We start from the raw sequence: 14,095 nt of genomic DNA, 5'->3' as shown, positions 1-14,095 counted from the left end.
GGGTTGGGGGGGCCTCAGACGGTGGTGTTTGTGGGTATGGGCAGGGTTTCCCAGGGAAAGGGAGCTTTGGGAAAACAAAAGGCCAGGCTGCGGTTTCAGAAAATGGCTCTGGTGAAACACTTCCTCCTCCTCAAGGAAGCATCCCCTCTGCAGGGAAATTTCCCCTGTAATCTGGAAGGACTTTCAGTCTGATTTTTTTTTTTTTTTTTTGAGACAGGGTCTCCCTCTGTTGCCCAGGCTGGAGTGCAGTGGCGTGATCATAGCTCATTGCAACCTCAAACTCCTGGGCTCAAGCAATCCTCCTGCCTCCCCAGTAGCTGGGACTACACGTGTGAGCCACCATGTCCAGCTAATTTGTGAAATTTTTTTCATAGAGATGGGGTCTTGCTGTGTTGTCCAGGCTGGTCTTGAATTCCTGGGCTCAATTGATCCTCCCACTTCAGCCTCCCAAAGTGCTGGGATTACAGGCTTGAGCCACGTTGCCAGCCAGTCTGACCTCTTTTTTTTTTTTTTTTTTTTGAGATGGAGTCTCGCTTTGTGGTCCAGGCTGGAGTGCAGTGGCCGGATCTCAGCTCACTGCAAGCTCCGCCTCCCGGGTTTACGCCATTCTCCTGCCTCAGCCTCCCGAGTAGCTGGGACTACAGGCACCCGCCACCTCGCCCGGCTAGTTTTTTGTATTTTTTAGTAGAGACGGGGTTTCACCGTGTTAGCCAGGATGGTCTCGATCTCCTGACCTCGTGATCCGCCCGTCTCGGCCTCCCAAAGTGCTGGGATTACAGGCTTGAGCCACCGCGCCCGGCCAACCTCTTTTTTTTTGAGACGGAGTCTTGCTCTGTCGCCCAGGCTGGAGTGCAGTTGTGCAATCTCGGCTCACTGCAAGCTCCACCTCCTAGGCTCAAGCCATTCTCCTGCCTCAGCCTCCCGAGTAGCTGGGACTACAGGCGCCTGCCACCACGCCTGGCTAATTTTTTTGTATTTTTAGTAGAGACAGGGTCTCACCGTGTTAGCCAGGATGGTCTCCATCTCCTGACCTCGTGATCTGCCTTGGTCTCCCAAAGTGCTGGGATTACAGGCGTGAGCCACCATGCCCGGCCCAGTCTGACCTCTTAAAGGAAAAATCCTCCCTCTATACAAACACCTCCATATCCATCCTCCACCCCACTCCCAAACAGACACTGGCAAGATGGTGATGTGGTGATGGCTCTGACAAGCCAGATGGGCCTGGGTTCAAATTGCAGCCCTGCTGTGTGGCCCTGGGCAAGTCACTTAACCTCTCTGAGCCTCAGTTTTCCCATCTAGATGGGGAAAATCATATCCACTTTGTGGCTTAGTCTGAACTAAACATGTCTTTGCTCAGTGTTCACTAATTATCACTTGGTCTCAAAGTCATGGGCAATGCTAAGGGAGACGGGGTCCCAGCCTGGAAGGCATGTCTCTAGCCCCCTCTCTCACTGTTGGATGGCCCCAGTCTTGTCCCTGAATACTCTGAGCCTCAATTCCCACCCTGGCTACCATGGATACCCATGGTAACTTGGGGGACAGGGTGGGGCTGAGTATTGAGGTAACGAGTCTCGTATTACTGGGTCCTGGGGTGGTCTGGGGGTCCTGGGTGAGGCTATGTGGGGAGGGGGCCCATTTACAGTGGGGAAATTTGAATGGTGTTTATAGTCTACCAGCTGGCCACCTGGTCATTCCTACTAGTATTATTATTATCATCTTGGCTGTTACTATTCTTATTTCTTGTCGTGATCCTGAGGTTCTTACAAGGCACAGTTATTCAGGGGTCCAGCGAACTGGGCCTCAGTTTCCCCTGCTGGACCCACCTGTAGTCTGGCAGGGCTCAGGGGCCTTCCTGGGTACCCTCTGCCCTACCCACCAACCCCCCACCCACCACCCCAAACGAGCAAGCCAGACAGACAAAGGAAGAAGAGACCAACAGACAGTTTCACAGTACGCCCTCGGACGGCACGAACCACAGAGGTGGAAGGGGGCACAGGGGTGGGGTGGAGGGGAGTGGGGTGGGAGCCAGACAGACAGTGAGAGGCCGGTCTTACGTCTGAGTGGCTTGGCAATTTCACCCTGCCCTGTGGAGAGAATCAGGTGGAGGTCAGAGTTCTGGTGACTGCTGGGAGGATACTCAGTGGGACTTCCCTGCCCCCTCAAAGCACAGTCTCACTTCCCAGCCCAGGAGCTCCTCCCCAGGTCCTGAGTCTAATGGTGGGCCCCCTCCCCAGCTAGCACCTCCTCTTGTCCCCCAGCGGGGGTTTAGGGGTCAGACTCCTTGACTGCCAGAACATGCTCAGGGTGCCCAGGAGGCTGGAAGCAGCCTCATCCCACAGTCAGCCTGCCCCAAGATGGGGCACCTGGGGAGGTGGGGAGATGAGACAGGGCTAGGAATCTCTCCTCCTCCATTCCCTAAGGGGCTGCCCCTATATCCCAGCACCCGAGTCTACAAAAAACATACTAACATATACTGTAAGTTCACTCAATGCTGAAGAATCCATACACTAAACTACATACGTGCACTCCTAAACACTTGCAGGCATGTGCACAATCACACACATAAACCCACACACCCTTGACCCCACACGGATTCACATCCACATATAGGGTGCCTGGACACTGAATATGCCCCCCAGAGGGCTGGCGGAGAAAGTAGAGAATGTGTGAATCCCTGTGACCCACATTCACAAAGCTATGTACTCCATTTATATGCACAAAGGTACAACAATATCTTCTGCACAAGTGCACAGCAAGACAGCTGCTTGCGTGTTGCTGTAGCTCCCATCTCCTTAACAACAAGCACGCACTAGCACAGCAACAAAAAATATTTCTACATAAAAAACAACATGTCTCAATCCAGGGTGGCGATCCAGCGTATAGGCTCCTCAAGAAGTCACAGAATTTCAGCTGAGCCCAGGGCTCAGATGAGCCCTGTGGGTACTACTGTGGGAGGATGGGAGCTGTTTGTGCACACACATTAGTTCACATGTGCACACACACTGCATGTTCTGTCCCTGGAGAATCACTTCATCTCTGACTTCTGGATTTGCAGGACTTGGTTAGGACAGCTATCTCCTACCCATGACCCCCAGCTGCCCTTCCTGCCTAGGTGCACAGACACACACACATGCACACGCATGCCCAGACACCGGAGCTCAGGGCCTCAGTGAGACGAGGCCCTCATTACCTTTTCTAATCCCTTGCCATGTTTTCTCAAGAGGTTCCCCTGCAGAGACAATGTTACAGGGTGATCAACCTGGCACGTCGTGCAGGGTGGGAACCTGGGATGCTCACAGGAATATTCACGGGGATGGGGGAATCCACACAGCACAGGGGACTTGACTGGGTTGCATGGGGATAGTGTGTTTGTTTGTGTGTGTGTGTGCACGTGTGGGCACACTTTAATGACTGACTCTTAAATGGTGTGAGTTAGAGACAGGAAAGAGAGAGAGAAAGATACAGATACAGAGCTAGAGAAAGCCAGAAAGAAGGGAAATAAGTCACTGCCAAAATAAAATCCATTTACATTTACTGTACACACGAGACCTTTGGTTCTTGGGTTAACAGGAAAGCAAATGTGCTGCATATTCAGACAGATCTGAATTTGAATCCTGACTGGCATATATTTACTATATGACCTTGAACAAGTGACTCCTCTCCGAGCCTCAGCTTTCCTCATCTGCAAAATGGGGATAATAATATCCACCTCACTCAAAGGGTAATCATGAAGGTGAGCTGAAACAGGGGCTATGAGAAGGTCTGGCATATGGGGAGTCATTAAATGTGAATTCCTTTATCCCCCTGCCTACAAATGCATTGCCTGTGGTCAGGTATGCTGCCACCAAGTGGTTATAGCCAAAGACCCAGGCTGCAGCTACCAGGAAGTAAGCACTTGTAAACTTTTGACAAAGTGAAATCTTGTAACAGCCTTGTCTTGCCCACAAAGGGAAAATCTGAAGTTGTTTTGTCTCTGCTCTCATACATGTCTGCATATCACCACCACCATCACCACCACCACCACCATTAGCTCTGATTTAGTGATCACTGCCTCTGGGCCAGTCACTGAGAGTGCAGTGGCGGGATCTCAGCTCATTGCAACCTCCACTTCATGGGTTCAGGCAATACTGAGATGAGTATTTTAATGCATCATGCCAGTTGGTTCTTAGAACTACCCTCAGGGAGGTGACACAATAAGCCCCATTTTCCAGACAAGAAAACAGAGGCTGGGAGGTCAAGTGACTTCCCAAGGTCACAGAGGGAGAGTGGCTGGGCTAGGATTTGACCCCAAATCTGCCTGACCTCAAAGCCATGACAAAAGTCTCCCACTTGGTCAACTGGGTGTATGTCTGGGATTGGTGTGTGTCGGTGTGGATGGCGGGAGTTGGGTAGGCAGGGTGTTGGGGCACCAAGGAATGGTCTGGAGCATGGAATTGCAGAAGAATCAGAAGTAGAGACCCTCATGGTGGGGACCTGCATTCTGAGAAGCTGCTGACAGTTCAGAGCCCAAAGAGGAGGTCAGAGGAATCCTGGGGTTGATCCTCTTTCTAGCTTCAAGGCATCTGGTGACATTTGGGCCCAGGAGCAAGGTTGGATTCTACCCTTAGATGGCAGGTCCGCTGCGAAGGAGGAGCTGGGATTTGGGTTTGGAAGCCGGTAAGGGGGGCTCCTCTGGACTTCAATGGAACAGAGAGGGTAGGCGTGGTCTCCTTCCCTCCCAGCCCCGCCCCCACCCCATGCCCCGCCCCAGACAGACACAGGCACATCTAGGCGGGAGGGAGGATGGTGGGTGAGGAGGGGGCGCTGGGTGGGTGGGGAGAGGGGTGCAGCGACGCGGTGGGCTGAGTCCAGACACAGAGAGGACGGACAGACAGACGGACAGACGGGCCTCTACTTACGATCATCTGTCAGCCGTGATGGGGGCGGGGCGGTGGGGGAGGGGGGAATAAGGTACCATGAGTCTCCCGGGAAGGCCAGGGAGGGGGCAGAGATGGCAGCACGGAGGGGCAAGACCCCTACCCCAGCCCAGCCCAGAGGAGACGGGAGGATGGGAAGTCCGAGCCTCCCCCACCATCATCGCCTATCTATGGCCCCCACGCACCCTTCCCAAGCCTCCGTGGTCCACCTGGGAAAGACCTCCCCACTCCGCAACGTGCCCACAGCCCAAGTGCCATTGCTGTCCTCAGGTTCCTGACGCCTCCCGGAGGGACCCACGCCCAGCTACATCCCTCTACAGATGTCTGGGTCCCCCTGGTCCCTGGAGATTATGGCCTCTGGTCTATCGGTCCTGGTCTGTGGATGGCCACTGACCTCTGCTTGACCTCTTTGACCTTGGATGCCCTCCATGACCTCTGGCTGACCTCCAGGAGCCCCCTGGTCTATTGATCTCTGATCTTTGAAGTCCATGGTATCCCCCTTCTTTGGCTTTTGAATGAGCCCCAAAGCTCTTAGAAAAACCCGTTGATGTCTATGCCTTCTTTTTTTTTTTTTTTTGAGACAGGGTCTCACCCTGTCGCCCAGGCTGGAGTGCAGTGGCACCATCTCAGCTCACTGCAGCCTCTACCTCCCAGGTTCAAACAATTTTCGTGCCTCAGTTTCCCAAGAAGCCGGGAAAACAAGCATGCGCCACCACATCCAGCTAATTTTTGTATTTTTAGTAGAGATGAGATTTCACCATGTTGCCCAGGCTGGTCTCAAACTCCTGACCTCAAGCAATCTGCCCGCCTCAAACCTCCCAAAGTGCTGGGATTGCAGGCATGAGCCACAGTGCCTGGCCAATGTGGGCCTTCCGTGACTCAAGGATAACCTTGATCCTGAAGCTGACTTGTTTTCTAGATGACCTCTGACCTCTGAATGCTATTTTGACCTACATGTGACCTCTATGACTTTAGCGGTCTCTTGACTCTACCTGATCTCTTCGACCCTGGAGAAACCACAATGGACTCTGAATGATCTCTTTAACTCTTCGATGATCTTTAACCCCCATGTGACCTCTCTGACCTCTGAATGGCCCCCCACTGACCTCTGGTGGCTTCCATGACCCTTGGATGGCCCTTGAGCCTGGATGACCTCTCTGAGACCGGATGCCTTTGTTCTCAACCCCCAGCCTCTAGGCACCAAGTTTTCTGGGCTCCCCCCAGGGATGTGACCCAAATATCCCCACGGGCCCCCTGCAGGTCTCACCGTCTGGTCGGTGAGGGGTGGCAGGACGATGGTTTTCTCCATAGTGTTCATAACCAGCTTCCACAGCTCCTTCAGCACTCGCTTCAGCACCGTCTTCTCACAGATTTTGGCAAAGAGGGTCAGGCTGGGGACGAGGGGCAGGTCTGAGAGAGGGCCCAGTTGGCCCCAACCCACAGATCCCCTTCCCTTAACAGGTGGGCAAGGCACTCCACAGATAGGAAAGAGGGCCCACAGCCTGTACAGGGACCCCTGGGTGGTTTGATGGGGCTATGATATCTGATGCATGAAGAAAAGAGTGAGTGGTGGTTGGACTGGTCAGCAGGGACCAGATGGGAAAGGGCCTCAATGTCTGCAAGGAAGGCTTAGGCCTTATCATGAGGATAGGGGTAGTGGGGAGCCATGGAGTGTTCAAGAGGGAGACACAGCCAGACTTTCATGTTTGAAAGAACAGTGTGGGGGAGGAACTGAAACAGGAAGGATGGAGATCAGGGACTAGGAGGGAGAAGGCCACGCCCAGGAGGAACAGGAGGGGAATGGTCAGAGGGCAGACTTGAAAGAGAAAACAGCAGCCATGGAGTGTTCAAGAGGGAGACACAGCCAGACTTTCATGTTTGAAAGAACAGTGTGGGGGAGGAACTGAAACAGGAAGGATGGAGATCAGGGACTAGGAGGGAGAAGGCCACGCCCAGGAGGAACAGGAGGGGAATGGTCAGAGGGCAGACTTGAAAGAGAAAACAGCAAAGAAATCGTGGTTGGATGGATAGGGGTTGAAGGAGACAGGCAGTCCACCATGATCCATCTGCCAACTGATCCAGTCACCCACCAATCCATCCCTCCTCCAGTGGTCCTTAATTCTCTATTTCTTTTTCTATCCATCCATCTGTCCATCTGTTCATCCATCCATCCTTCCATGCATCCTTCTACTCAGCCATCCACTTATCCATTTATTTATCCATCCACCCATCCATTCATCCATCTGTCCATCCATCTATGCATCAAAACATTTATTCATCCATCCAAATATTACTCAGCTATTAATCCATCCATCCATCGACCCACTCATCCACCCACCCACCCATCTGTCCATTCATTTATGCATCAAAATATTTATTTATCCATCCAAATATTTATCCACCTATATCTATCCACCGTCCATCCATCTACCCACCCACCCATCCAACCATCCATTTATTTATCCATCCACCCATCTGTCCATCCATTTATGCATCAAAACATTTATTCAATGATCTAAATATCTATTGACCTATCCATCCATCCATCCATCCATCCACCCACCCACCCATCCATCCATTTATTCATCCATCCACCCATCTTTCCATCCATTTATGCATCAAAACATTTATTCATCCATCCAAATATTTATCCACCTATCCATCCATTTATCCATCCATCCATCCATCCATTGGTCCATCCAACCATCCGTCCATCCAACCATTCATCAAGTCAGCCTGCCGGACATCCATCCATCTATGCATCAATCCATCTATGCATCAAAACATTTATTCATCCATCCAAATATTTACCCAACTATCCACCCATCCATCTTTTTAAAACATCTATCCTCCATCTAGCCTTCTAAACATTTATCTTTTAATCCATGCATCCACCCACCTATCCACCCCTCATGTCACCTATTCATCCACCATTCATTCATCCACAAAAGTATTTACTCACCGATCCTTCCAATTATTTGCCCACCCAACTTTCCATCCCCTTCATTCCACCCTCTACTCAGCCATCCAACTATCCAGTGACTACGCGGCAAACATTCCCTGCACACCCTCTCCAGCCAGTCCCTGGGTCTCTATGGCCCTGCCCCAGCCCCTCCCTGGCCAGCCCAGTCCACCTGGCCCGGCTCACTTGCTATCCAGCAGGTCCATGATGGGCTGCAACACATTGTCAGCGTCCTGGGCCACGCTGCTGCAGGCACTGGCTGGCACATTGCCTGTGCCCTTAACCTGGCTAAGGATGTCACCCATCTGTTTAACACACTCTTCAATGTGCGGCTGGAAGCTGGGGACAGAAAGAAAAGGCTCAGACCACAGGAAGGGCTGGATGAGGACACAGATGCTCATCTTTGGTCCTCGAGGTCATATCATTAGCATCACAGCACATAACTGAGCAAGAATGGAGAACAGGCCAGACATGGTGGCTCATGCCTGTAATCCCAGCACTTTGGGAGGCCGAGGTGGGCGGATCATGAGGTCAAGAGATTGAGAGCAACCTGGCCAATATGGTGAAACCCCGTCTCTACTAAAAATACAAAAATTAGCTGGGTGTGGTGGCGTGCACTCCAGCCTGGAGACAGAATGAGACTTCATCTCAAAAAAAAAAAAAAAGAGTGGAAAATAATAACAGCAGAACCAGGCAAAGGGATAAGATGTTTGCCCACATTGCTCATTTCATTCTCAAAATCCTACCCAGGTACTATTATTGTCATCACCCCAACTTTACAGAGGAATAAAAGAATATATAAGGCTCAGAGAGGTTAAGTGACTCACCCAAGGCCACACAGCTAGTAAGCAGTAAAGCCGAGATTTGAACTCAGCCTTGTCTAACTCTGAGCCTGCAATCTTCACCGCTACATCTGCTGAGCCTCCAGATGCCCCAGGCTCAGAGGGCTGAAGGCTGTTCCCTCCCCACTGCCCCCAGCCCTGGAGATGCTCCCACCTGGTAGCAAACACCCGGCTGAGCTCATCCAAGACGTTATTGAGTTTCACCTGAAGCTCCTTCAAGATGTCACTGGCTTCGGCATCCAGCTAACAGGGGAGAAGGGACATCAGGCCAGGTTCAGTAAGTATCCACATGTACTGGGCATTTTCTCATCTGACCCAGGGAAAGGGATCCCAAGGGGCTGGAGGGGAAACTGAGGCACAGACAGTTGTGTTGCAAGCCTGGGTTTAAGAGCATGGTTGAGCTGGAATTCATCCCCAGGCCTGGTGGCATATGAGCTTAGGGGCCTGCAGGGACACAGTGGTGGGGGTGCCCCCTTCCCTTCTCCAGCCCTGCCCTGGCCCTGCCTCACCTCCTTTCCTCCCATGGCTTCGAACATCTTCTCCAGCTGAACTCGTAGCTGTTGAGTGTTGTTCATGAGGATGCAGGGCTGCGGATGGGAACAGAGAGAGGAGTCAGGCCTCAGGACCTCTCCCCAGAGCCTCCCCTACCCACCGCCAGGGACCTCGGGATGGTTTCAGGGTCTGAGTTTGGAGGAAGCTGGGGTCCCGAGGGGTCACCTGCGAATGGAAGGCAGTGTTTGGGCTCAGGCTTCCGGGCATGTTGTTGCCGGAGCATCTCTGGGGATTGGTGGGGGCAAGGAGGACTCAAGTAATCCCACAACCCCAGGCCTGGTGGGTCCATGAGAGGGGCTGGGAACACTGGGGGTAGCAGAGTTTCCTGCAGGGGTCCAGAGCTTTGCAGCTCGCACGACGAAGGCTTCATTTGCAACACACTGAAGGCGTGTGCCCTCACCCCCAGATATACACACGAGACCCCCCCCCCACAGATACACAAACTCAGACATGCACAGCCAGACACAGTCAAAGATACACCCTCACACCATGCACATTCGACACAGCCAGACCAAACCTGGTGAGACACACCCACCCAGACGTGCACACACACACACACACACACACATAGACACACACTCACACTATATGCCGTTAACTCAGCCAGACGAAACATGGTCACACACACCCAGACACGCACAGCTGGACACACACACAAGCATACACACACTAACACTATAACCAGTTAACACAGCTAGATAAAATATGAGACACACACCCAGATGTGTATGGTTGAACACACATACTCACACATACATACACTCACACTATACCCAGTTAACACAGATGAAACACGGCTAGACACCCACACTCAGATATGTACAGACACACACAGAGAGGCACACACATTCATGTTATACCCAGTTAACACAGCCAGACGAAATACAATCACACACGCACACTCAGACGTGCACAGTCAGACACACACACATTCATGCCATAGATACCCATTGAACAAAGCTAGATAACATATGATCAGACACGCACACTCAGATGTGCACAGACACACACACACATGTGCAGTGTACCAGTCAACACAGACAATACACAATCAGACACATGCACTTAGTTCCCATACACTCAGACACACACAACTAGATACACTCCAATCACACACATTCAAACAAGCACCTCTACACACACACACAGTCCAGTCAGATCACACACAGGTGGACATACATAGCCCCAGGTGTCAGGGCTCTGGGGAGAAGGGAGTCCTGGGGATGCTGAATGGGGCTGAGGAGGGGGATAGGTCAGGGGTTCCCTCAGGTCACCACTTTCTCCTTCTCCTTGGAGCAGTAGGAGGCGAAGTCCTTGGAGATGATGTCTGCATACTGGAGGAGCACATTACTGATGGTCTGGGGAAGACACAGCATGTGGGTGAGAAGAAAGGCTGGGACCAAGGCAGGCCCCAGTCACCAGGTCCCATCAAGGCCACTAGAGAGATCAGTGATGAACTCAAACCCTAATAGCACCTAAGATGGGCCCTTGGGCTAGGCAAATTCTCCACCCAAGATGACCATCAAGACCTAGAGGAGATACCGCTCGATGAAGACGATCATTTTATGTAGACCCAGCTCTTTTTCAGAGCAACCAAGCATCATATTAACCCAGTCTCAACCACAAGCATGACCTCATCTCAAATCAAAAGCCAGTTCCTACTTGTAATCCCCAAGGTCAACACAGCCTAATGCCAATCAATCAAACCTCAACCCCAATGATCCCAACCCTCAAACTCACCCCAAGACTCACTCAAATTCTGTATCAATCTCAGCACTCATTGCAACCTCAATCCCAGATCAAGACCCAACCCAACCTCAAACTCCAACCAAACAGCATTGCCAACTCGCACTAATGACCTCAATTCCAACCCTGATCTCAACCCACACCTCAATTCCAACCTTACCCTACACCTCAACTCCAACCCTAACTCAACTCCAATCTCAATTTAAACCCTAATCCCAACTCCAACCTCCATCCAAACCTCAACTCCAACCTCATCTCAACCTCAACCTCAACCCAAACTTCAACTCCAACCTCAACTCAAACTCCAACTTCAACCCCAACCTCAATAACATCACCAACTCCAACCTCAGCCTCAACCTTAGCCCATCTCCAACTCAGACCTCAATTCCCTGACCCCATTCCCTAGCCCCAACCCTACCCACTCTCCCACACCTTGGCAAAGCGCCTCATGTAGTGCCCCACAATCTGGGGGTCGGGACACTCAAGTTTCTTGATGATTTCAAAGCTCTGGTTGAGTTGGGAGAAGACGTCCACCACGGAGCAGGAGAATAGGGCATGCTCTGAGGTCTGCTGGAACTGCAGGGGGAAGCAGGCCAAGAGGAAGGAGGAGATCAGCACCAGAGAAGCCCCAGAGCCCGACTCTCCCACTCTCCATGGGGAAAGCAAGAGACCAACTTCCCCAGGGTGAGATGGACAGAGGGCGAGGTTGACTTAGAGTCAACTCTAGAGGTGGACGCAGAAGCCATGGGGTGCGTGGAGGTGTCTGGCTTGATGGAACTCACATTTCATAGTTGATGAATGAACAAAAGATTTTTAAAAATCATGAGCAAGACAAAGATGGCGGACACCTACCAGAGACTGGCCTCATCCCAAGAGCAAATTTCCCCTGAAATTGGACCCCAGTGAGAAGATTAGGAACCTGATTGTGGGTTGACCTTCTTACCCCATCCTTCTTGTCTCGCTCCAGGGCACCGTGCAGGAAATCCCGGGACACCTCCTCATTCTCGTCCAGCCACTGGATGACGAAGGGTTCAAACCATCTGGAATGAAGAGCCAGGGTGGGGCTCTGCCACCTCTTGTCCTCCTCAACCTTTGCACTGCCTGGTTCTGACCCACTAATGAGTGGAGCTACGGCTGCTCCTATTCTCCCTGGAGCTCTCCCTGCAGCTCTCCCTGCAGCCTTGAGTGGCTGCTCCTCTGCTCGCCTCCTGCACTGAACCTTAGTTACTTTGCTCATGAAATAGAACGAGTGGCCCCTTTTACAGGAGGGCCCAGGCCTGCGGGAATCCTAGTTCAGATAAACTGCCTGTGGCAAATGAATTTATTCTCTGAGCCCTTCCTTCCTTCCTTCCTTCCTTCCTTCCTTCCTTCCTTCCTTCCTTCCTTCCTTCCTTCCTTCCTTCCTTCCTTCCTTCCTTCCCTCCTTCCCTCCTTCCCTCCTTCCTCCCTCCCTCCTTTATTTTCTTTTCCCTCCCTTTTCTTTTCTTTTTTCCTTTCTTTTTTTTCTTTTTCTTTTTTTTTTCGTTTTTGAGACATGTCTTGCTCTGTTGCCCAGGCTAAAGTGCAGTGGTGCGATCATAGCTCACTGCAGCCTTGACCTCCTGGGTTCAAGTGATCCTCATACCTCAGTCCAAATAACTGGGACTACAGGCACGTGCCACCATTCCTGGCTAATTTTTTTTTTTTTTTTTGTCTTCTTTGTAAAGATAGGATTTCCCTATGTTGCCCAGGCAGGTCTTGAATTCCTGGCCTCAAGTGATCCTCCCACTTCGGCCTCCCAAAATGTTGAGATTACAGGCATGAGCCACCGCACCCAGCCAGAGCTTTCATTTCTTGTACAACAGAAGACTATCCGTCTGTGCTGTTGGGAGCAGTGAATGACACAGCACAATTCTCAGGAACTGGTGGTACCATACTATTCTCCAACACACAGCCCAGGAGTCAGATGTCCCGAGTTCAAATCTCGGGTCTGTCCTGTACTAGGAGTCACCTTGGGCAAGGCATTTGGCATTTATTCACTCATTCATTCTATTTTTATATTAATTTATTTTCTGAGATGGAGTCTCACTCTGTTGCCCAGGCTGGAGTGCAGTGGCACTATTTCCGCTTACTGTAACCTCTGCCTCCTGGGTTCAAGTGATCCTGCTGCTTCAGCCTCTCGAGTAGCTGGGACTACAGGCGTGTGCCACCACACTCGGATACTTTTTTTTCCTTTCTTTTTTTTTTTTTGTTTTTGTTTTTGAGACGGAGTCTGGCTCTGTTGCCCAGGCTGGAGTGCAGTGGCGTGATCTTGGCTCACTGCAAGCTCTGCCTGCCAGGTTCACGCCATTCTCCTGCCTCAGCCTCCCAAGTAGGTGGGACTACAGGCGCCCGCCACCACGCCCGGCTAATTTTTTGTATTTTTAGTAGAGACGGGGTTTCAAGGTGTTAGCCAGGATGGTCTCGATCTCCTGACCTCATGATCCACCCGCCTCGGCCTCCCAAAGTGCTGGGATTACAGGCGTGAGCCACCGCACCCGGCCAGTTTTTTTTTCTTTTTTTGAGAAGGAGTCTCACTCTGCCGCCCCGAGATCACTGGTGTGATCTCGGCTCACTGCAACCTCCGCCTCCTGGATTCAAGCAATTCTCCTGCCTCAGCCTCCGAAGTAGCTGGGATTACAGGCACCTGCCACCACACCCGGCTAATTTTTGTGTTTTTAGTAGAGACAGGATCTCACCATGTTGGCCAGGCTGGTCTCAAACTCCTGACCTCTGATGATCCACCTGCCTTGGCCTCCCAAAGTACTGGGATTACAGGCATGAGCCACTGTGCCTGGTCAATTTTTGTACTTTTGTAGAGCTAGGGTTTTGCCCTATTGGCTAGGCTGGTCTCAAACTCCTGACCTCAGGTGATCTGCCCGCCTCGGACTCCCAAAATCCTGGTATTACAGGCACAAGCCACTGCGCCTGACCCATTTGTTCATTTCAGAGATGGGATCTCACGATCTTGTCCAGGTTGGTCTCGAACTCCTGGGCTCAAGTGAGCCTCCTGCCACAGCCTCCCAAATTATCGGGACTACAGGCATGTGCCACTGTGC

General features: G+C 51.7%; 2 protein-coding genes across 2 annotated transcripts in view; both read right to left on the bottom strand.

Moving 5' to 3' along the window:
* Positions 1–14,095, bottom strand: part of BST2 (bone marrow stromal cell antigen 2) — a 365,601-nt gene that overhangs the window by 224,532 nt on the left and 126,974 nt on the right. The gene's annotated exons all lie outside the window — the stretch shown is intronic.
* UNC13A (unc-13 homolog A) overlaps positions 1–14,095 on the bottom strand; it is a 92,463-nt gene that overhangs the window by 18,197 nt on the left and 60,171 nt on the right. Inside the window, exons 28-37 of the mRNA XM_050769896.1 lie at positions 11,962–12,058; positions 11,451–11,594; positions 10,547–10,630; positions 9,230–9,307; positions 8,875–8,963; positions 8,065–8,217; positions 6,184–6,307; positions 4,899–4,904; positions 3,191–3,229; positions 2,055–2,084 (exon numbers count right to left, since the gene is read on the bottom strand). Of these exons, the coding sequence (XP_050625853.1) occupies positions 2,055–2,084; positions 3,191–3,229; positions 4,899–4,904; positions 6,184–6,307; positions 8,065–8,217; positions 8,875–8,963; positions 9,230–9,307; positions 10,547–10,630; positions 11,451–11,594; positions 11,962–12,058 (844 nt within the window). The remainder of the gene's footprint in view (positions 1–2,054; positions 2,085–3,190; positions 3,230–4,898; positions 4,905–6,183; positions 6,308–8,064; positions 8,218–8,874; positions 8,964–9,229; positions 9,308–10,546; positions 10,631–11,450; positions 11,595–11,961; positions 12,059–14,095) is intronic.

This window comes from Macaca thibetana, chromosome 19, assembly GCF_024542745.1.
Source record: "Macaca thibetana thibetana isolate TM-01 chromosome 19, ASM2454274v1, whole genome shotgun sequence".
Classification (NCBI taxonomy): domain Eukaryota; kingdom Metazoa; phylum Chordata; class Mammalia; order Primates; family Cercopithecidae; genus Macaca; species Macaca thibetana.
Note: the sequence above shows the minus strand (reverse complement) of the source record. Positions and strands in the feature narration are given on the sequence as shown.